The sequence below is a fragment of the Gopherus evgoodei genome, chromosome 1, assembly GCF_007399415.2.
Source record: "Gopherus evgoodei ecotype Sinaloan lineage chromosome 1, rGopEvg1_v1.p, whole genome shotgun sequence".
Taxonomy (NCBI): Eukaryota; Metazoa; Chordata; order Testudines; family Testudinidae; genus Gopherus; species Gopherus evgoodei.
In genome coordinates this window covers 341,435,364-341,460,475 of record NC_044322.1, presented here as the reverse complement: position 1 = coordinate 341,460,475, position 25,112 = coordinate 341,435,364, and the positions used below count along the sequence as shown (strand labels likewise).

At 40.8% G+C, this 25,112-nt stretch overlaps 1 protein-coding gene across 1 annotated transcript in view; it reads left to right on the top strand.

Moving 5' to 3' along the window:
• The window catches only part of LHFPL3 (LHFPL tetraspan subfamily member 3), a 438,995-nt gene that overhangs the window by 299,647 nt on the left and 114,236 nt on the right, over nt 1-25,112 (top strand). Inside the window, 1 exon segment of the mRNA XM_030553290.1 lies at nt 3,583-3,819. Within this exon segment, the coding sequence (XP_030409150.1) occupies nt 3,583-3,819 (237 nt within the window).

Sequence of the window (25,112 nt, the reverse complement as noted above, 5' to 3'; positions counted from 1 at the left end):
AAAACTTACACATTGGCTTAATTTTACAACTGCGAGTAGTCCTCCTGATTTCAGTAGTAAAGTTAAGCATGTGCATAACTGCTTGCAGGAACCAGAACTAAAAGAGTTTATTTTCAGCTATATTTTCTAGCTTAATTAGAAATGTGAGAATCTTATTTAAGAAGCTCTGTACAGTATTGCTTAGCTCAGGGCATGTATTCCTAATAACCTAGATAAAGAGGTACAAAGTTTAAATAAATAATTTCCAGGAAATACTTAGGGCCTATGTTTGATTTGGCATACATTAAAAAACATTCAAATTTCAATATTTTCCAGTTGTCCTTACACAGCACAGAAATCCCTGTTTCTATTTATTGGGGGATAACTGGTCAAAACTATTGACAAATGTTGTCATTTTGGTGGTGACTGCTGTATACAGCATGTAAACTGTTCTTTGTGTGCAGTGGTTGCTAGTATGTAGCAAATATTTACCTACAGTTATTTCAATTCTAAGTACTGTAGGTAAATATTGACTTTTTCATGGAGAGTAGTTCAAAGGAACTGTAGAATTTAGTGTTTCAACGAAGCCCACCACACACATGAGAGTGATGCTTATGTTTCAAAGGGGAGATGTAATTTTTAAAAATATAAATAACTGGTTCAAGCAAGAAAATTATTGTATAATTTTTCTATTAATTCTTTGGCGATATGAGGAAATTGAGTAAATAAATTAAGGAAGTCAAAAGGCATTTTAATTTGCTCAACCAGCATGTACTCAGCAAATCACTGGCTAATTGTCCTAGAAAGTATTACAGGAAGATATATTTGCACACAAATGAGCTCTTCAGTAAGAATTTGTAAAATGCATTAGGTGCAAACAGGTTTTATTAACCAAACAAACATATATTGAAAACATTCTTTTTCCAGCTTCCTTCAATAACTTACTTTTGTGATGATCCTAAGAAAAATGCCATTCCTAGCTGATGTTTGCGCTCTCTTTCATACTATCTCATAATAGCAACTGAGGGAATCTTAATACCCATTTCTATTTATATTCCAAGACATGAGTGTCACTGAGCAACAAGTGTTTTGGGGTGGGGTAATTTTTGTTTTTTGCAAAAGAAGTTGTTTTTGTTTGGGTGTGGGGAATGGAGAGGTGTATGAACTGGTAGGCTTAACTTTGTCTTGAAATGGAAATAACTTGTTCCAGCTCCTAAAAGTTCACTGTAGCGCCAACAGCCGTAGAGTAGATACAGGTTAACATTCTGCTCCTAACTGCACAAGTTATAACATATGTACGTCACTGTAACTAGATCAGAATTTGTCCAACAACCTGATAGAGGGCCTGAAGTTACTTATATGTACATTTTTCATGAATCCAGCTAGTTCCTTTGAACTAGCCATTGATGCAGGTGGCTTATTGTGCATTAAGACTCTCAAAAAAATTCAGTGCCCGTATTTGAAATGCATTCCACTCCAGTGACATTTTAGGCCATTGAAAGTTTGGATATACTTTTAAAAGAATAGTGTGCCCCAGTATACCAAACAGCCAGATTGAAGAGGCAGAGGTTTGCACTAGAGATAAGACATGCCTCCAAGCTAGAAAAGCCAGAACAGAGACACTAAAATGGATAATTTAAAGCACATGGATTTGCTGATTTTCATTTAGACAGAACATACTAATAAATTAACTAATTTAACACAATTTTTATCTTTAGATTCTTCTTCCTTTTGTATTTTTTAAAAAAATTTCAGCGATACTAATTACATTCACTAAGGCCTAGCTACACTAGCGGGGGGGAGGTTCGAACTAAGATACTTCCACTTCAGCTACGCGAATAGCGTTGCTGAAGTTGGGTATCTTAGTTTGACTTACCTGGCCATCCTCATGGCAGCAAGTCAACTGCCGCAGCTCTGCCGTCGACTCCGCTTACTCCTGCCAAGGTGGCATATGGGCATCGATTAGCAGATCGATTTTATTGTGTCCAGAGGAGATGCGATAAGTCGATCCTCGATACATCAAAGACTACCCACCAATCTGGCGGGTAATATAGATGTACCCTTAGTCATGATAGGCCTGACTCCACAACCTTTACACCAAGTCCTACTGACACAGATAGACCCTTTAGCTGCAATGAAGTTATCTGTGTGAGCAAGAGTTTTACCATTGGCCCCCATAACATGATTGAATTGTATGCCTGCCTTGATATGAAATGTGTCTTCAATACCTAATTGTGCAGTTCACTAATCCAAACATCTCCTCTCTCCTCTAAGGTGAATGTCAATGCAGAATGATTAAAAATTGCCTGTCCTTATTGCAAAGATGGTGGGCCTGATTTTTCACTGCATTACACCAGTCACACATCAGTGTAATGCCTTTGAAACTACTGGCTTGGTGCAGTTATTTCTGTTTAGCACTCCAGTCAAACAGTTTATCTTTTAATTTTCCCATGAGATGTCAAGTACATATTTTCCCGATCAATAATGCAGATTTAGTCAAGTAATAACTTGGTGGAGGGACTCCACATATGCTCATATTAGTAAGGTTTGGGAATTTGTCTTTATGCTGTTTTCTCTTCCTAGCAATTGAGGGAAGCCAGATAACCACCACACTTGTGAATGCACTCACACAGGAACAGGATAAAAGACAAAAACACCATCTCACCTATGGGTGGACACTGTTCACAAAGAGATCAGATATAGCGTGATCAATCAATCCACATCCTCAAAGGAAACCTGCACAACACTTTCAAAAGACAAGCCTGGGAGCTTAAATTTATAACGTTGCTCGACACTAAAAATCATGGACTGTACCAGAGACACTGGATTTATGGCTTATTACAACAATCTGCACCTCCCTAACCCTCTCTTTTTGGTCATAATGGGCCACTCTGTCTTTAATGGTCCCTCAGGATATGTGCTAACTACTTACACTGAACAGTCTGTTCCACCTTGCATTTGGCTGTGATGCTGAGAGCACCTTTCCCAGACCCGAAGAAGAGATCTGTGTGGTTTGAAAGCTTGTCTGTCTAACCAACAGAAGCTGATCCAATAAAATATATCACCTCACTCACCTTGTCTCGCTAATATCCTGGGACCAACAGGACTACAACTACACTGCATATAGTTGAGATTCCTATAATTTATGGAGTATTTCTCTGTTTTTTCCATTTGTTTACTTTTGGGCATTTAACAGCACTTTATGCATATTCAGTGTCACTGTTTTCCCTGTATATCAGCTAGTTAATCAGTTTTGTCCTTTTTTTGCATGTGAGTTTTTCATGCAACAACAAAGAGAAAAACATTCTGAGCAATAGGAAAATGAGATTTTAAAACCTCAAAAATTGGCTGGGGGTTTCAGGGACAGGACTTTAATTGTTTTTTTTAGTGTAGTGGGTTTCAAGTTGGTGGTGTGTAACTTTTTTACATTTAATATTTAACTAGATTTCATAATTGTGTGACATATTTGTTTTTTGAAGGAACCTATTTTTGAAGTTCTGGATAAAAAGGTCCTGTTTTAATAATAAAGTATGTAGCTATGCAAAAAATGAAAGTTTGGTCACATCATCCCATTATTCTCCCTTTGTTTTTGTTTTTTCCAAGCTGCCTGTCTTGTCCTGGGCTGTATGATTTTTCCTGATGGCTGGGATTCAGATGAGGTAAAACGGATGTGTGGTGAAAAGACAGACAAGTACAGACTTGGGGCTTGTTCAGTCCGCTGGGCATATATCCTGGCTATTATTGGAATCTTGGATGCCCTGATCCTCTCGTTTCTGGCATTTGTGCTTGGCAACAGACAAGACAGCTTGCTAGCAGAGGAACTCAAGTTGGAAAACAAAGGTAGGATTGCCTATGGGAACAATACTACTCTGTGCTGCCTCCAGGGCAAATACTTAAAAAAAAATTTATTTCTCTCTTTTTAGCAGAATATAGCACACTTTCTTATGTTGTAATTTGCTGGGTGATTTTAATTTTTTAGTTCCCAAATCAAAGACCTCCTTAAGTTACAATAATTTCTGCTCTGTTAAAGAACTTGCTGATTTGTACTTAACATTCTGGAAGGAGTAGATAAAATATTTTTTTCATATTGTTTTGTATTTTATTAGCATTGAAACTTTACCATCTTCATCCTTGTCTACATTTGTCTACATTTGTTCTTATTTTGATTCCTTTAGGATTTTGCATTGTAATATAAATACCTGCAGTATACTAATGCACAGTATGTTACTGTGCAATAGAAAGTAACAAAGGGAATGGATGGCTTGGGAGACTGGTAATGACCCATGTAATGGGATAGCCCGGGGTAGTCAATAGGCAGACCATGGGCCAAATCTAGACCACCAGATGTTTTTGAACGGACTTTGAAATCTTTTTATTTACTTATTATCATTATTGTTGTTTTTCTCTGGAGTCTGGACCTTGACTATATATACATCTACCAAGAAATTTGGACCTTGGCAAAAAATAATTGACTACCCCAGAGATAGTCTATGTAATGAGGTGCCATGATCTAGTGATTGACAACAGAGCTCCAAGCCACAACACAAGTTCTAACCCCTGTTCTGATTTAACGCACTGTGTTGCCATGGATGTGGGGTAGGTTAATAATTGAATGTTTGTACAGTGATTTGGGAATGTGGCATTCTCCACCTCTCAGAAGCCAGTAGAAGCTAAAAGCTGTTTGTTTGGCAGCCTACATTGTGTATAGCAGTTCATTTTAGTCCTGTTCCTAATGCACAGCTGTCCACATCTCTGAAAGCACCTATAAAACTGTGCCAGTTAGCACCAATTGTAATCAGGCAGCACACGGAGGCCAAAGACTGATTTGACTTGAAGACTGAACTACCCACACAACTCTAGGACCTGCTACTGCCCTATTAATGTTAAGGTGCCTAGGAAGGCTTGTGTTGCCATTGCCTTTAATCTGCATGCTCTGTGGATAAACTGAGGGCTTCATTTTACAGGTCTGTCAGTGTGGTATCTTTCCACAAGAATGACATTCACTTACCGTTTTAAAAGAAAATTTATGATAGGAAAATTCATCTCTGTGTCTTCTAAGTATGGCAAAAGCACATTTAGCATTTTTCTCAGTATACAATTGCAACTAGAAGTGCACAGGGTCAGAATTTTGGCTTGCTTATCTGAATTCCACCTACCAGAATTTCAGACATACTTCTTTTAATGTATTGAACTATGTCTTTAATGAACATATTAATTCAAGATATACAGCTAGATGATAAAACGCTTTCCCCCTTAAATTTGTGTATGTTTGTGTGTATCTTAATTTGTTTCCCAACAGTTGCCTTTGTTCTAATAGAATTATATGATTATACAACTTTTAAACCAACTGATCCTGGGAGCGTACATTACGAAAGACTGGGGTCTGCTCTAACAAATGCCAGCTGCAATGGGCCCTTAAGAGCACTTCAAAAATTACTGGAGTGGAAGGCATCCTGGCCACTCTTAGCATGCTTGTACACCAGGGAGGCCAGATAGCATGGCATACAGCTGGCTGTGCTGGCTCTACATCAGCCAGAGATTCCCCCCATGGAAAGGGAATGCCGAGCTGTCCACTTATGTCATCTTCTACCATAAAAGGGCCAGGCTATGGACCAGAGATCTGTCTCCGCATTTTCTGATATTGTTATGGAGCAGCTAGGCATGAGAGAATGCAATAACGTATAAGCATAGAAACATTAGCTGATATAGAAAAATCATAGTGCAGAGGGTCATTTATTTGAGATTATTGATGGTTATAATTGTAAAATTAATCTTGGGCCCAATCTTGCAGTCCTAACTCAAGCAAAACTCCCACTGACTTTAATGATGATTTGTTTGAGTAAGCCCTTTGTACCAGAATAATTTCTGGAAACTGGAACAAGGAAGTGTATACAAAACAAGATGGTTAAGTAAAGTGACAAAATCACAGAAAAGAACAGTCTGTACTCGTCTGGGTTTTTGACATTCAGAATAGCTAATGTTAATAAGAAACATGTCTTAAAATTCTGAATGGGAGAGGACTGAGAGAAGTGTTCCGTATGCAAGACAGCTGTATTTTTTTCACCATTTCTTACTCATCTCTAGTTTACTCAGGTTTGAGAGTAAATCTAACACACTGGTCAACATGTGTTCTAGGTTTGATTACTATAATAGAGTCTGGAATGTAGTTTTCAATGTATAGTCTATATGCGCGTTTGCTGATATATAAGTTCTGTGTTAGAATCTGTGCATTTTTCACACAAAATCAACTGTAACCTGAAGGAAAGAGGCATCTTTAAAAAGACTTTCACATAGTACCTGTGCCATAAATGAAAAGAGAGAACAGAATAGCTGTGCATATTTTGCTTTTTTCTACAGGAGCCAACAGTAGTGGCTTTGATAACTGTGTATGTTGTCACTAATTTTGATAATCAGAGTGATAGTACACAGGATAGGAATTTATCTTGGTTTTAGACTTCATCAACGCCTGGAAAAAGACTGTTATGGCAGAATGTTCTAGTTTCATGCATGTTATGAGGCATCAATGTATAAGCGTTCAGGATGAAACTCTCCTCTCCTCAGAAAGACTTAGTTACCCCATGCAGTATACTCAACACCGAGAGACGTCAGTGGGATTGTGTAGGTTAAAGCACTCTCCTTTGACTGGATGGGCTGTCAAACCAACTTTTCTGAGGTTCCTTGGAAGGACAGAACAGCTACAAGAAAGGAGGGTTGACATTCAGGCTCACCTTTTGAGACCAGATGGTCCCAGGTGAGCAGTTTGAACTAGGGGTTTCCCAGCCTAAAAAGCCCCAGGGAAAGGAAATAGTGTGCTAGGCAGGAGAGCCAAAGACAGAGACAAGAGCAAGTTGCTTCTTGGTGACAGGGCAGTGGTGTCTTAGTTGAAGTTTCTGTAAGAAGGAATTTCCTGTGTGCAGTTTTCACCATCTCTGTTGCAGGTGAACGTGACTTGTGTACATGTTGGTAAATAAATAAATGACACTAAAATGTCCCTTCCTGATTTCTGCTCCAATGGAAAACTGAGTTTAAAAATCCAAAAATCTGCTGCTGCTTAGCAAAAAAGCAACAGTGCACTTCCTAGAGCTCCTGTATGATGAAGTACTCTTCAGCTGTCATGTCATGCCTAAGAAAGATAGCTTGCTCACATACACGTATGGTTTATAATAAATGTGCATTAAGTACAAGAAAAACCCTCACATGTTTCCATCAGGCAGATACAGCAACATACAAGTCTATGTTTTCAAACTTGGGTGCTTAACTATGGATTTGGATGCCCAATTTTAGGCATCCAAGTTGGAAAATTATGGCCACAATGTCTACAAACATTCAAATGGGCATAATCTAACTGAAGAAGGCATACTGGGCTCCCTTGTCCTCCAGGTATTCACAATAAGCTCAGCTGTTCCCCTTCATTCTACAGAATCAAATCATAGAATATCAAAGTTGGAAGGGACCTCAGGAGCTCATCTAGTCCAACCCCCTGCTCAATCCCCTGCAGGACCAATCCCCAACTAAATCATCCCAGTCAGGGCTTTGTCAAGCCTGACCTTAAAAACCTCTAAAGAAGGAGATTTCCACCACCTCCCTAGGTAACCCATTCCACTGCTTCACCACCCGCCTAGTGAAAAAGTTTTTCCTAATATCCAACCTAACCTCCCCCACTGCAACTCGAGACCATTACTTCTTGTTCTGTCATCTGGTACCACTGAGAACAGTCTAGATCCATCCTCTTTAGAACCCCATTTCAGATAGTTGAAAGCAGCTATCAAATCCCCCCTCATTCTTCTCTTCTGCAGACTACATAATTCCAGTTCCTTCAGCCTTCCCTCATAAATCATGTGCTCCAGCCCCCTAATCATTTTTGTTGCCTTCTGCTGGACTCTTTCCATTTTTTCCACATCCTTCTTGTAGTGTGAGGCCCAAAACTGGACACAGTACTCCAGATGAGACCTCACCAATGCCGAATAGAAGGGAATGATCACATCCCTCGATCAGCTGGCAGTGCCCCTACTTTTACAGCCCAAATGCCATTAGCCTTCTTGGCAACAAGGGCACACCAATGACTCATATCCGGCTTCTCATCCACTGTAACCCCTAGGTCCTTTTCTGTAGAACTGCTACCTAGCCACTCAGTCCCTAGTCTGTAGCAGTGCATGGGATTCTTCCGTCCTAAGTGCAGGACTCTGCGCTTGTCCTTGTTGAACCTCATCAGATTTATTTTGGCCCAATCCTCTGATTTGTCTAGGTCCTTATGTATCCTATCCCTACCTTCCAGCGTATCTACCACTTCTTCCAGTTTAGTGTCATTGGCAAACTTGCTGAGGGTGCAATCCACGCCATCCTCCAGATCATTCATGAAGATATTGAACAAAACCAGCCCCAGGACTGACCCTTGGGGCACTCCTCTTGATACCGGCTGCCAAATCCCCTGAGGTCTCCTGAGATATAAAAATCTGTTATTTAAAATTTTGCTTTAAAAATTGCCACTTAATTTTCTGTGAATTAACTCCTAAAATTTAACTATTTTTGTCCTAGGCTCTTTCCTTAATTGACATTTTCCTTTCCTTGCCATGGCTGCCCACCTCTCTTCCATCCTTCATTTGTACAAGCTTAGGAGTGATCCACATGTTTCCTCTAGTTCCATGCTCAGGATGTTTTTTAATGGTTGTAACACAAAACCAGCTTGACCAGTTGTATTCTTACTTTACAAGGAAGAGGGAAACTACCTGGGTCCTATTCTTTAGTGAATCCATTGCTGCAGCCAAACACCACATTTACCAGATAAGCCAGGCAGACTTGCAGAGCTAGGACTAAGATCCTAAGACAAATTTTTATTCTTAGGTGCCTAAAAGGAAGAGTTATATAACTACTCTCAGGGCCGCTGCAAGGATCTTTCACTCCCTAGGCAAAACTTCTACCTTGTGCCCTCCCCCCCCCCACCCTGAGGTGCTCCCCCCTTCTGCCCTGAGGCACCCCACTTGTGGCAGCTCCTACCCCCCAACGTCTGCCCTGAGGCACCCCCCCGCGCCCCAGCTCATCCCTGCTCCATCTCCACCCCAAGCACGCCGTCGCTGCTTCACTTCTCCCGCCTCCCAGGCTTGTGGCACCTAAGCTGGTTGGCGCCGCAAGCCTGGGAGGCAGGAGAAGTGAAGCAGCTCCCCTCTGCCCCATCTGCTCCCCAAGCACACTGTCACCACTTCACTTCTCCTGCCTCCCAGGCTTGCGGCACCAATCAGCTTAGGCACTGCAAGCCTGGGAGGCGGGAGAAGTGAAGCAGCAACGGCATGCTCGGGGAGGAGGCGGGGCAGGGGTGAGCTGGGGCAGGGAGTTCCCCTGCATGCTGCCTTCCCCCTCTTACTTGCTGCAGGCGGCCCTCCCTGCGCTCCCCTGCCCCAGCTCCCTCTATCTAAATGTCGGTGGCGACAGGGCGGCCAAAGATCCGGCCACTGCGGTTGCTGTCAAAGAAAATGCCGCCCCCAAATCCTAGTGCCCTAGGCGACCACCCTATGTTGCCTAAATGGTTGCACCAGCCCTGACTGCTCCACTTTTCATAGGTGCTGAATAAAAATTGAATCGTTCATTTCAGTGCCTAATTTTAGACATGGAAACTTGGAAATCCTTGCCCTAGTTGATAGTTCCCAAACACAATTCTCTGCCATTTGAACTAAGGCAAAAAGCTCTGTTAAAGTGGTAAAAGACTCAGATGTTCTCTTTCAGCTGCAACCAGCTACAAAAAAGTCAAGCTGCTCATATACTATAATCATTACAATTAGATGCAATTGCTAATTACTTTGTTTAATTACAATCCGTTTTCTTCAAATACAGCCTAAAACATAGGCCCTACACAATGAATTTACATGGCTTTTTAAACATAAGGGAAGTTTGAACAGTTAGTACCAAGACATTTTTGGATCCAGAGGTTCACAAGGAAATCTTAAATGCAAATCCAAAAAAATGTAATGACCTATAACTAAAAGGCAGTTTAATTGAGTCTCTTAAAACTGTGTCTGAAAATATCTCCACCTCCAGTGTAAACCTGGCTATTTACAGGTTATACCAACTTTGCCACCCAGAAGTATATGGGAGATCAAAATAAGGTTGCTTATGATTGCAACCTTAACTGTGGTGAGAACATCACCTCTCCATAATAAGGAACCTGCCTACACACAGCACTGTATGTGAGGTCTAACCAGGGCCGGCGCTTCCATTAGCCGACCCTAGGCGGTCGCCTATGGCACCAGGATTCAGGGGGCAGTATTTTGTGCGCTCCCCATAGGGCACACGGGAACTTCCGGTTCCGCTGCCGTTGCACTGCTGAAGAAGGACCTTATGCCGACGTGCCATGGAGAACAGCGGCAGGCAATTGAGCAGCTCAACGACTGCTGCTGTCACTTGCAGCATTTCGGCGGAGGGTCCTTCTTCGGCGGCGCGACGGGAGTGGAAACGGAAGCTCTCACGCGCCCCGTGGGGAGTGCACAAAATGCCGCCCCCTGAATTCTGCCTAGGGCGCCAGAAATCCGGGCGCCGCTCATGGGTCTAACCACAGCTTCATAAAGACAAATTATAACCTCTCTGTTCCTACATGTGATACTTGTAGTAGAGCATTCGATCCTCCACCACCACCACCCCCAACAGTCTGCTGTGGTATTTAAATATATTGTTTGTGTCTAAACTGCAGTGGTCATCTGTTTCAAGTAATATAACTCAACACATCCGTAGTACGTATGGACCACATTTTGACCTCAGATATGCGCAGATAGATCCTACTGATTTCAATGAAAGAAGTGTGTATGTATTAGAGGAATTAATAGGATCCCAGACTTTCTGTGCATTCCTATGTCTCAACCTGCATTAGGATCTGCTAACATGATCTCAACACCTGTTCAAAGTCACGTGGTCAATACAACTCCACACAAGCATAGGAGTTTTTGTGACAGTTCTTGGGGTACCCAGGATTGTAAGTCACCTTGTTACTCTCACACTGGCAGTTGGGGATGTCTTGCCTGTGCTTAACCGAGTGTCATCTCCCTGACACTGCCAGGTTGTTAGCCCAGAGAAATGTGTGTGAGCAGCTGCGCCAGGACTGACTTTGCCTTGCTAATTAACAGTAGATGCACCCGAGTCCCTAAGCCCCTTTGAAGTGTTTCGCTGTAGTATCCAGCCCCTTCTCCACTGAACACCCATAGAAATACCAGGTCAGCTGTCCCCAAGGGAACGGTGTGCACACCAGCTTGGATGAGTCAGCTCAGGATCAGCACCTAGCTTAATATGACAGCTCTTAGATATAGTGAAAACAAGGATAAGTTTATTATCACATATTCAAGTAATAGTGAGTAATGATACTGGAAACAAAAGGTTACTTATACAACAAAATTATTACATGCTTTCTGGAGACTAAACTTGACTTAACAGGTTAACCTCTTATCTAAAATTTTATCTTAGCTAGTGTCTTCAGAGGCGGATTAGGGGTGGGGGGAGGCCCTGAGCCACAGCAAGTGAGGGCCCCTCCCCACCTCTAGCACCTGCAGTCCCCCCTCTTCCCTGGAAGAAGCACCAGGCGGGGGGAGCAGAGCAAGCCCCCAAGCCCTGACCCCGTTCCCCAGCAGGAGCACTGGGTGGATGGTTGGGTGCCTATTTTTCCAGGGCATGAATTGGCCAGGACCCTGGGCACAGGCCTCGTTGGCCCAGTGACTAATCTACCACTGAGTGTGTTTTGCAGTGTTTCAACCAAAGTTGGCTGAGATCCTGTTTTCATGAACATAAATCCACTGCCCATTTAGTTCCTGGGTGCAGAATAAGGGGGTGTCTTCTTTGCCTTCTACTTTTAGTCCCCAAAGTTCATTGTCTGTACTCAGAGATAGTATAACTCGCTGTGGCTTGTTTTTTCCTGTGAGCTGCTTCTCTATTGACTTTGCATCTTTTCACTGACTTTGTATGTAAGCGAGTATCCATGGTGTTAACTTACAGTGCTTAATTAACATCCTGATGGAGAGAGAGAAGTGAATAAACATCCTTTGGCTGACAGAAAATCTTTCTCCACCTCTGCTGATACCTTTATACAGACTCTAAGAACATATTTTCAGTATATATGCATAAATCCTTATATAGCACCTTTACATAAATTTCACAACAATATTGACCAGTGTGACCCCAATTGTCATTGAAGACCTCACATGACATTCTTTAATGAACCAACATGTATATACCAGAATCAGGATATTCCTGTAACTCCCTTGCCAGTTGGCATTAAGGGATTTTTGGGTCACTGTCCTCACTAGTGGGGTCCAATGGAGAAATGGGTCCAGGATAGTAAACAATATAACTTAAAATTATCAGGAAGAGACTGCTGTGGTGCTAAAGACAGACTCTTAACTTTTGCTATTGAATCTACATAGTTAAATCCCATCTATTCAGATCCTATGGCAGAATCAAGGCCTTTGTTTAGAAACGATACAGAGAGAGTGTAGAGAACAGTCATTAAGATAACAAAGGAGTTAGAAGAAATAAACTATGGCAAAAGATTACATTCATTAAATATGCACCACCTTGCAAAACAGTCTGATTATACAGTAGTATGTAAATTCATAAAGAAACTTACCAACAAAAGGAGGAGAATTGTTCTAATTTGCTGGCAACAGTAAGACTAGAATAAATAAAATATACTGTATAATGGGATTTAGAAAATATGCATATAATTTACCAGTGAGATTAAAATAGAGGCTTTCAACAGTAAATTATAGTAACTAATAAAGTAAAGGACTATCCTGCACTAGTGCAGGGTGATGTATGGGATAATCCAGGAGTTTCTTTCCAGACTGACTTTCTGTGATAAGATGAAATCCTCTCTCCCCCAAACATATGCATGCATTAGTCTCCATAAAAATATGAAAAACCATGAATTAAGGGTGCCCACTCCCCACTGATTAATGAAGGAAGAGTCTGAAGAATGACATTCTGCTTCATGGAAAGAGGGATCTCATGCTGCTAAACTCTGTGGGGAGCCTCATTCAATAGCAATATTAGAGAAGAAAATTGTCGTCCTAAAGAATCAGTCGAATGAGGAACACAATGCTGCACCTTCAAGGCATTACTGGTAGAAGATTTTTTTCCCTAATTAGATTTAATAATGCCTAAAATTAAAAATTAAAAATAATGCCTAAAATTAAATATTAAAAATAATTTTGACTGCCTGTATTATAACAGATTTTTATATCTTTGTATATGTTTTTGTATCATAACAGATTTTTCCCTTGATCTACATCTCTATTCTCTATGTCCAGGCCTAACTTGAACCCCTTTCATGACAAAACACTGTTCACATTAGCTGTACATCTTTCTAACAAATGCAGCACAGAAGAGGCAGAATACACACTGCTGGGCCAAATTAATAGAGTTGCAGGTACTTGAGCCAGGGCTGAATTTGTTCCACTATATCCAGAGGAACAACGCATTGACTGATTGAAGGTGTATATTTTAAATCCACAGTTATTCAAGTAGTTTCTATAAGCAGGAGGAGTAGTGAGTGGCATAAATGTAATGTGTGTGTGCCAGGGTGAGGAATGAGTCCCAATAAACTGCAGGATAAAGAACATGCAGTAAAATCTCGTACCAATACTAGAAGTTGCATTAGAAGTGATGTTGTTGTCTTGTGATGTTATGTCCAAAACTGAATAAAAGTCAAAAAATGTTTGCCTGCAATGCCTGAGCATAGCCTGTAGGCCTCCTCCAAAATTTTAGGGATTGCATTAATAAATAAAGAAAACAGAGTTTGAAACAGAAACTCATTTATCTTACTTTATTTAGTCATCATCTCTTCTCGTGTCTTTCCACCACAATCATAGTATTTTCCTCTGTTGGGCACATAATATGGCCCAGGCAAGATCATCTATGGTGCACAGTTCCTCCAGGAGCCAGCAGACTAATAGATGTTCCATGGTTTGTGTTTCGCCACAGTCACGTATGTCTGTATCATTGGAATAGTCCCACTTCCATATATTGATTTTTGACCTATTGATTCTTGTTCAGACATGATTTAAATATCTCCAGGTCAACCAGTGCTTCTCCACACCTGCAGGAAGGCATTTGGCAATGTCACATATGCATTTGGTTTGTCCTCTTAGAGTAATTCAAGCCACATGCACCATATTTCCTGTCATGTAGCTGTTAGTGATTTTTGAAGTGGTTTCATTGCAGCTAGGAAGCTTTTCTGTGATGGGGCCATGTGGTGAATGTCTGGTATCTTCAACCTGTCATAATCATTCTATTTTGCTTGTGACTGCTCTCCTGATATCCAGTGGAGCAATTCCAGCAAGCACATAAAGGCTGTTCACGTTTGTTGATTTTAGACATTCCATGATATAGTGGCAGCTGTCATTCAGCACAGGGTCCAACTTCTTTGAATGAGCAGCTCTTTCCCACACCAGACATATGTATTCGGCTATTGAATAGCAAAGTGCAGATGCAGTGGCTCTTCATGTTGCTGGGTTGGTTCCCCATCTTCAATTTGCAAGCTTCCGGAATATGTTGTTCTGGGCGCTCACTTTGCCTCTTACGGTAGGATTAACTGCTTTTCAACAAGTTGTGATAGGCACTTATCCAACAAGTTAGGATAAGACACCTATACAGTCAGGGCTGAAAGTAACATAAAAGTCTTACCGGTACGGGTGCCTGGCTCTGGCAGAAGGGGCAGGGCCTCATGTTTTAAGGATCCTATCAGCAGGGCTGCCAGCAGGGTGGGAGGGCAAAAGGGACAGTGACGTTAAAGAACTGAAGTGGCAGTGCTTTAACGTCGACTGTGTACAGGCCCATACCGGTAGCCACTTCTTACCGGTATGCTGTACCAGCCCACTTTCACCTCTGCATACAGTTTAAAGAGGTGACATAGTAGTGATATAGGCCTGGAGTTCTTTGGCTCCATTGTGTTCTTTCCCACCCTCAGGAGTGCCACAACACATGCATATAGTCAGAACTTGAGTACTTTGTATATGGCTGAGCATATGGCTCCAATGGTGTTTAGTTGTGATACAAAACTACATATTAAAGCAATACTTTTTAAAACATGAGTCAAAAGAATGACTTACAAATCTGAAAAGGTTCCAACCAATGATGTTCACCTAGGGTTTCTTGAAATGAATTCTTCTGCAACACCTGTAAGCTGCCAGTCGTCAGATTTGTCCTTCTATACCAGTAAAATCATACCCCACTTGAGCCATGATTGTTTCTGACTTGACTTTAATGATCTTTCTGAAAGCTGACAGTTGGCTTCCAGCAGATGAAGCTGAGCTATCAGTCAATCCTGATTGAAATCGTTATTATACATTTGAAGCATGCCTTGAACTTGTGTTTCTGTTACCTTTTGGAGTTATGAAAGTTTCAAGATTTGAATCATTTTGTTGTTCGAAACTTGATTGAATACTGGACGCTGTAAAATCAATTACTTCAAAATAGCTGTAGTTCTAAAATTCTTTTGCTGAATTTGGGTAGTTGGATTCACCTGTATTTATCTGCATTTTCTTGAGAATTTTTCTCTTTCTGAAGCTTAGGCATTTCAATTATCTCCAGCTTTAAACTGTTCTGGTAGATTTGTTACCAGAATAAATTACAGCTTCTATTTGATCAGATGGCCTGAAGTAAATTAAGGGTCATTTTCATTCTGAAAAAATTGACTTTCTGTTGCTGAGATGCCAGCCCCTCTTTTGCTCTCGTGTCTTATTGAGAGCAAATGAATATGGTTATTGGCTTCCATTTGTGTACAGGAGATCTGGATGTTGTCCAAGTCTGTCTCCTTCTGCTCCTCACTGGAGGGAGAAGAGGAGGGATGGAGAAAGGACCCGTACAGTTCTCCTCACAGAACGGAGAGCCAACGACCACCTTTGTTCTCTTCTATATTTGCATTAAGTTCAGCCATAGAAGCACCTCAAAATAAACATTGCTGTTTGGACCTAAATGTGCTGTGAGTACTCTCTGCCTCCTGATATCCTTGCAAGTTTTCCTCCCCAACTCCTTGAACTTGCTGTGCAAGCCTATAACAATGTCTGGTCTCAGGTGTTAAGCACATCTCAAGCTCTGGATCAATACAAATAAAGATTTACAATCCAAAGAACATTCTCCACCTCTTTTCAATTTTAAGGCTCTCTAGGTTAAAAGCAGGGCCTCATGGGTAGACAGCATTCTTCAGCTACTTAATAAATCCAGCAGTGTTGCTACCTGCAATAAAGAGTAAGGGGAAATAATTTGTTGCTTCCTGAACACATCAGCAATAGTCCAGATGCATTTTATTACATTTCTACCTTATTGATTTATAAGATGAGAATGATGAGGGCACATTAGATATGAACTGTGAAAAACAGCAGCATTATGCAAATACCTGGTACCTTGGATGCATCTTTAATCTATAATATATGTAGTACGATAGTTTCCTATTTGATGACTTTTAAAAACATATGCTTAAAAAAGAAAGCTAGTTTAGCATAATTGAAAGTAATTAATTTTATACTAAATATTTAGTAATGGTACTCTTTGTTTTAAGTAACTAATTGATACAAAACATGAATCTTCGGGACAGGTTAGATACTGCAGTTCTCTCTCAGGGAGCAAAACGTGTAGGAGTTTTGCCCGAGTAAACTGAGTCCACTATTGCAAGTCACCAAAGTTTTAAATGGCCCTGAGAGTCTTATTTAAATTATTGACAGAATTCTTTGAGTGCAATATTTCAGGTGCCATCTCATAAGTGTTTTAGGAGCTAGTATTTGATATGGTATCCAATAGTGGCATGCTTCCTTTGAAGATCTAATATAACACTGCGCAATAATGCCTTGTTAATACACCTGCAAATAAAACTCTGGTAAAATGCAAAAGATCAGTCAGTAGTTATACCAAAGAGCATACACATCCCTCAGAGTAACTGAAATATATCAGGTATGATTGAATGTACTCAAATATTAAAGAGAAGATATAAATGTCAAAGACCTAACTGGAATTTGGCCATAGGAGTCACACTGTAAAAGTGTGAAAGCATCATCTTTGGGATGAGGACAGCCGTGAAAGCAAAGACTGGCATCCTTAACAAAAACACAGCATTTGGCAGCATGGCAAGAAGTGATGCCAAATGGTTAAGGAGAAAATAAAAATCTGTACCCTTTCAGAATTCGCCTTCGGAATCTAATTGCTGAATTTAGAATGATAATTGAGAACCCACTGAGAATTAATTGGCATGTGGCCTTTACACTTTCAGCAGCATCACTTGCTATCTAAAGAGCAAAACTAACCTCCTTTATTCCATCTCATTTTTATAGGTAGTCTCCCTGCTGTTCTGCAATTGTTAACTTTTATTCTGTATGGGTAAAGCTGACACGTTAAGAACAATAAATCTGCCATTCAAACACCATAGCTGCCCTGTTTTTCTGAAGATGGATGAGAAGCTTTTCTTAACGTATCCTTCCAGGTCTTTGTGACATGATTAGCACTTGTAAGTTTACAGTAGCCCTCAAAATCCATCTAGCTTTGAGGCACCAAAATCCATATAGCTTTAAATCCCATGGCCATCAATTAGTCTATAAATCAGTGAGGTTTCAGAAAAACTGGGCCCAGTCCTTAAGAAATATTTCTGACTGGAGTACATCAGAGTATTTCTCTCATGAAGAGAGGGACTTAACTGAGGGAGGGAATCAATCCTGTGTGCACTCAAACTAGTAGCCAAGCAGCTAGCATCTGTGGAAATTTTCTGAGAGAATATTTTTTCTTGCCCATCAACTGGATGTCACAAGTGTTAGGTACAATAAAACTCACTCAAAACCTGGATCTACAAATGGATTAAAATAAGATTAAAAAAATGCTAAGGATTGTGGATTAACACACTAACACATGAGCGTTAGCGCCATGTTGTTTCTTTTGATGCCACAAGCAGAGGGCATGGAGATGAACAAGATCTAGTCCTAGGGGCATGGAAGAGGGGAATGCCTCCTCTGAGATGTCAGCAGATGTGAACCTCTGATGTGTTGATAGAGATCTAGAGAAGACAGGGTGAGGTTGAGAATAAAGATGAAACAAAAGGCCTCTGCGCAGATCCCCTGAGAGCTGCTGGTTTGGGAGACCAACCTTTCGTCTTTCTGAGTGCAGGCTCGACTACCATCCAGGGAAGAATGTGTAGGAAGCTCTGTGAGGGCACTGTTGCTGGGCCCTCTGTGCCTGTCAGGGAAGTGTGATAATGTAACCTTTCGTTTGGTAAAGCTGCTGAAAACATGGTGATCTCTTCACATGTTCCCCCTCTACACCTACTTCTTTATTTTACAAGGCTGGATGTGAGAGCACATAAGATGCCACCTTCTCAGCTGCTACCTGCACAGAGCACATATTTCACAGTAACTGTACAGTTCTGTAAATATCCCTTTTACTAATACTGGGCACATAGGACCTAAAGAAACGTGAATCACACTATATTGCCTAACACATTGACGGCTGCTGTTCCAAGAGTCTACACCACATAGACACGCTAAACTGTGAGAAGAAAGATCAGGCTTAGTTTTGCTTCCACTAAATGGTGTCAGTGGCATGCAGGAATCCTTGGGAGCATTTAAAATGTAACAAAAGTTATCACTTTAATCATGGGCATATGGGGAAAAGTGGAGTTTATTAAGGACAGTTTAAATATTATGCAAATTTAACATTTAAAAAATCTTAAAAAATAAAATCCCTGCAGTCTCTTGAAGGAGAATCACGCAAGCTTTTAAGAGTATTGGTACATACAATCATAATAATACTTCCCCAGTGTAGCATCTTTCATCTGATTCTCTCAAAGCACCTCACAGAAATTAAATTAATTAATCCTCACAACACCCCCATGAGGTAGGCAGGTATTATATCCTTTTTTTCAAATGGATAAAAGGTTAGGCATCCAGCCTTCTCATTTAACCACGAAGCCCCCTAAGTTTCTGTAACCCCACTAAGCCAAGCTCATAGCTGAGACCAAAAGAAAGAAAGCCTAGACAACTTTGGAGGCTGACTGGAAATGTTAATGTTTTCAAAGGTGAACTGAAAAGCAAAAATTAAAGCTGAGTTAAACAGATTTCTATTATTAAAAACTTCTGCTCAGCAGGCTTTGTGGGAGGAATTTATCACAAAAATAAGTTTTACATCATTTTAAATTTAATTCTTTTTTTTCCTGCCGAGATGTACTAATTATGCTCTCTGGTCCATTGAACACATTAGAAAACGCAACATCATATGTACTAGAAATCTTATTGCTTGATGCATGGTGCAGTCTGAGATATTTTCAGTGAACCAGGCAGCACCACAGACGGTATTTTTTAAAAGCAAGATACAGATTTAAAAGGGATATAACCCCTCATGCTTCAGGACATAAGACAGACAATCACTACACCTGCCTGCTGTTAGGAAGACACTTCCTATCTGGGTGCATTGCTGTGTGGCTTTTCATCCCTTTCTGTAGAATCAGGTTAGAGATAGGTTCCAGTATGCAAAGTGCTTTGTTCTTCTGTTCCTCTTTTTTAGTTCAGTTCCCCATCACCCATTCAGTCTTGTTAGTGGTGGGCAGGGTTTAGCATAGATCTATCTTTCATTCTATTATTTTTTTCCTTTTCACCTGACTTTTAATAGCACTAAGATTCCAGTTGTCTTCAGTTCCTAGAGGCTTAATTCTTCACTCTCAGGGACTGAGGTTTTAGTGGTTCCTCATACTTGAAAAACTAACTCATGAAAGAAACAAAAGTTAAAAATAAGAATGAAACTGATGTGAAGAGAAGAGTAACAGGTCAGTACTGAATAGTGGAAATAATGTGTAATCAGAAAACAGTAAATTAATAGTCTCAACTGTTGATAAAAACTTACTTGAAACTCTCAGTGAAATGTACTATAGGAAATATAAAGCATATCTTTCAAATTATGTATTTACAATTAATTTTAAATATTAGATTTATCCCTCCTGTCTAACCTGATGTTCCTGTGTCAGATTCCTCAGTTACTCCGTAACCATGACACCTCTGTCCCTCCCTTCCTTTTTCTTCCATTCCTCTCTGCCTCTGTCTGTCTCTATCTCTTATATAAACCCAGCCATCCTATTTGTATCTCTTCTGATCTGTAGGAATTTTCTCTCTCTCACTGTTTCAGATTTTTTGGTTTCCTTAGGGTCAGGTCTTTCCGCTTCTTAACTTTTCCCAGTTATAGAGAAAAGATTATATCCGCGTTCAGTCATGTCCAGGAATAAAAATAAGAGGGATTCTTCCAGTGATTTTTTTTCAAATATATTTCTGTTGTTGCTTTTTGAGTTCTAAAAATAAATGCATTATAAATAGTCCTGCATTCTTAACCTGCCTAGAAAGAAGTAGCTTAATGTTATCAGATAATAAGTACATTGAGGCCCATTAGTGTTATCACTCAAATCGAAGCCCTCTGCTTTCAGCAATTCTGCTTTTTAATCGCAGAGAGTGCAGCAATGTAATCATCCAATATAGTTAATATTTTAAACCTTGTTCTTAGAATAGAGCATTGTGCTCTGCCTAGGTCTGATGCCTCGTAATGACATACTATGCCTTTCATTTCTAGGTCACTGGTTCAAACCTAGCCTACGTCTGATGAAAAATTACTGAAAATTGCAACCAAAGGATGGCTGATGGCTAAAATATGTAAAACAAATTGCTTAATCTCAGTTTAGTTGCCGGTGAACATATGTCCATATGACAAAAAGACCATCACAACCAGCACTCTTACTAGCAATCTCATCAGGAACAAAGGGACATAGAGACTAAAATCCAAAATGGCATGTAATTTTGAGTACCTAAGATTTTGGGTGACCAACTTTAGACATCAGTGACCTGATTTTCAGAAGTGCTGAGCATCTGCACTACCCATTCTGTTCAGTTGCAGTTGTCACACAGCACCTCTGAAAACTAGGTCCCAGCTGTCTCAAATTGGGCACGAATTACCTGAGGCTCTTATGAAGAATTTAGCCTTAACTGCTCTCTCTCCCTTTGAGGTTGTCCCTATAGATAGGTTCACAACAGTGATGAGCAGTGCAAATATAGTGATAGCCCTGACAGTATGCATTAACTCTGTGCAGAGTCAGAAGGTAGCTTAAAATGATTTAATGTATCTACCTTATAAAGTACCACTATCTCTTTTCATTCCCCCTCCTCCTCAGCAGTAGAATCCTGTTGAATTAGCAGAGTGATTTAATCCAATAGCTGGCTGTTCTTTTTGGGGGGGTTTCCAAGAAATCCAGTCTCCTGGGATAATGGTTGTGCTTTGTCTGCCACTTCCCAGTGACTGATTTCACCCCAACTCTCAATGAACATATTGATTTACTTAAGACAAAATAGCCCTCCCTTCGTTTTCTACTCTCCCTGTTGCATAGTTTGATTCCAAATCGTACTTTCTCTTCCAGTTAAAGAAAGTAGTTTATCAAACAGTTGCAAAAAATATGTCCTCCCACCTTTCAGTGGGCTACTTCTGGTCAGTGCTAAGATTATGGCACCTGGAAAGGCAATGAATGTCACCAGCCCCAATGGGAGACTAACAGGTGGACTGTATTGGTCTTGGAAATTTAGAGACCTTTCTGTAGTCAGGGCAGAATACAATTAGATCCTTAGAATCTGGGCCTCATTTACTGAAATGGGCCTGGATGCAGCAGTAAGTCAGAAGAAGTGAGAGATGAGGCCTCTTCCATCTGGCTCATGGGGAGATAGAGGAACAATAAGAAATCTGTCAGGATTAGAGGAGATGGACTAGGCTGCCTTAGTGAGAAAAATCAAGAAGTACATTTGGAGGTTCCTATAGGAAGAATCTAGTGAGATCCAGATTAGTGTGAAAAGAAAGACTAGAGGAGTTCATGGGCCTGGAAGAGAAGAAAGAGAGAAGCCTGTCACAGGGTCATCAAAATTTTTGGAGATGTGGGCAAACTTTTGGTGAATCTGGTTCTGTTCAACTCTTGTCTCTAGCTCTCCTGAGCATAGCTGATACTATACATCATAGAGCATAGACATCTTACATTCTTCTATCTAGATTCCAATAGTCAGTGTCAGGATGGGAAACCAGATGGAGATATGGGCAGAGAGATTCTAAATTTTAATTTATCTTCATGCAGAACTTTCTAGTTGTGACCACTAGACCAATCAAGAGGAAGATTATGACTTTTCAACACTCTACTCAAGTATCAAATATCAAGGCACCCAGCACTCCTCTGTAGCCAGAATAGTGCAGGAGAGACCCACCCACATGCATATACAGTCAGGGGCTCTAGGACTCAGAAGGTCCCTTCCTTCTCTTCTCCCCCTCTCCTCCCCCCTTCCTACCATGTGGCTTCAGGGGAAATCTGCAGAGAGGAGCTAGCCAGAGACTCAAACCAATAGTAGCAGAAGCAGCCAAAGCAGGGACCTTTGGATCACTGGACATTCGGAGAACTTTCTACAGTTTTGGCTGGACTTTGTCTGCTTGCTTCAAACCTTTCCCCCGTCCCCTCTATTCACCTCAGTTTCACTCCACACCTGCTTCCTTATCCTCTTCTCCCCTGCCCTGTCCTCCTCACCCCCTTTCCCTTCAGTGTCTCATCTCCCTTCCCTTTTCTTTCTACTTAGCTTACCCCTCTTAAGTAACTCCCTCCCCCAAAAAAACCTGTGGCCTGAACATGACATTTGCCACCATTGCATTGTTCATTCTGCTTGTGCGTTCGTTCTACCCTTTTCCCCATCCTGTGTCTGTCTTGTCCATTTAGATTGTAAGCTCTGGGGTCAGGGACCATCTAGTCCTCTGTGTTGGGTCAGCAGTTCTTAGCTGATTGTTAGGCACTACCATAATAAACATAATGAATAATAATAAAAATTAAACGTTCTACTGACAGGTGCTGCTGAAATTGTTATTCTAATGGGAATAACTCAGAGTGAAAGGGGAGGGCTACAGGAGAGACAATATCGGAGAGAAGGCGACTAGCACAGTGTCTGCCTTGGGGGAACATGAAAACAGTTGTACTAAAAGACGTTTTGGTCTTTACGCATGTATTTTAGACACTTGTGAGGACTGAGATCAAAGAAATGGTGAATCTCCCTGTAGTTGTTCCTTGATGATTTAGCTAGTTCTTATATAACATTTTTCATCTAGCTATCTTCAAGTGCTTTACAAAGGTAGTTTGTATTATTATCCCAGCTATCCCAATTATTATTATTTACAGATAGGGAAACTGAGGCACAAAGATGTAAAATGACTCACCCAGGTCACCCAGCAGAGTAGGACAGAGCAAGGAATTGAACTCAGTTCTTCTGAATCCCAATCCAGTGGTGAAATGTTTTTGGATATCCAGTGAATTAGTGTCACCTCGGTTTTTCCTCTGATGTTGCGAAGGCCAAGACTGTAACAGGGTTAAAAAAAGAACTAGATAAGTTCATGGATGATAGGTCAATCAATGGCTATTAGCCAAGATGAGTAAGGATAGTGTCCCTAGCCTCTGTTTGCCAGATGCTGGGAATGGGCGACCGGGGATTGAGGATTACCTGTTCTGTTCATTCCCTCTGGGGCACCTGGCATTGGCCACTGTCAGAAGACTGGATACTGGGCTAGATGGACCATTGCTCTGACCCAATATGGTCTTTCTTCTGTTTTCCCCTTTTACACATTACACCTGGAAAAAAACCACATTATTCTTCCAAGTGGACCACCCTTGAGATATCCCTACTGAAACTTATATAGCCACTGGATATTGTTCTTCTGGGTATTGTCAGACTAGATCCCCACTCTGGGGAGAGCATGTTCCATTAGCGCTGTTGGGTACGATCTCACTTTAGCAAACATTCAAAGTGAGGTAATACAAAAGATCCAGGGCCCCAAGATCCATTAGCTAGGGCTACACCAGTGTCCGTATTATTGTGCTATATCAGCATTCTTCAAAAGCAGTATAAGGGAGTTTCTATTCCCAGGATTTCCTTATTCTCAAGAAAACAGGCAAACTTTGTCCTTAAAAGATTCAAGAAATTTTTAGAAGATTCAAGTTTAAACTAGTGATCTTAGCCTCTATAATGCCCAGTTAAGTCCTCAGAACTGATTTTTAGCTCTTGACCTCAAGCATACATATATCAAGCTATACCTCAGATCAGTACTAAGAAATAGTTACCATTAAAGACAGTGGTGTTCCCCACATGCTTAGCTGCATGTGGAGGAGGGAGAGCTCATCTAAGATGCCAAGAGATCCATATTTATCCCTACTTAGACTGGCTGATTGATCTTATTCACCTCAGAAAGTGCACTCTGCCCCTGGACAATTTGTTCCCTGTTTCAACTGAAGATTAACAAAGTAAAATTAACCTTCATGCTATCTCAGGTGATCATCTTCATAGGAGCTACTATCAGTTCAACTGGCATGGCACATCTACTATAGGATAAACTTCTGCAGATGGGTTCACACCATTAAAATAATCAAATCTCAGCTGCAAATTACAGTTGGGACCTACCTAAGATTACAGGGTTCACAGTTTCCTTCATTTCTTCACCCTGTTTTCTGGGTTCAGCAGAAGTCTACAATAAGTAGAGCCCTGAAAATCTGCAGATATCCGTGAACCATCTTTGTGGATTGTGGATGGATGAGGATCCAAATTTTATATCTAAAGCCCTGAAAATCTGTGAATATTCACAGACCATGCTTGCGAATCGCAGATTTTATACGGATACAAATTTGGTATCCGTGCAGCGCTCTAACAGTAAGTTTACCTCGCTTGGTCAAACTTGATTGGCCACTATCCATCCCTCTAGAGGTCACGGATTCTTCTATGTGGTTTGATCATAGTAGACATTAGATCAAGAATTATGTAGAATAAGAAGGTAAATTTGTCCCTAAAGTTAAAGATGTCTGTATCAGAACAGACTTGAGGCACGCTGGTAGCAGGAGTGGCGGGAATCTTACGCTGCAAGTGGCCATGCTATAACTCTTCTATGAATAAATAGAAGATGTCAGTCTCTGCTGCTGTCAACCTTTCAAAAGCACGTAAAGTAATTTCCTTTTAAAAGAGAGATAAAAATTCTTTTAGTTTCTTGAGTGGAAATCTCATTCTCAGAGCTATCATCATCTCAGAGAAATGGTATAAAAATATCAATTCCAGGAAGTTCAGCATTCTGGCATTGCAACATTTCTTTTGTTA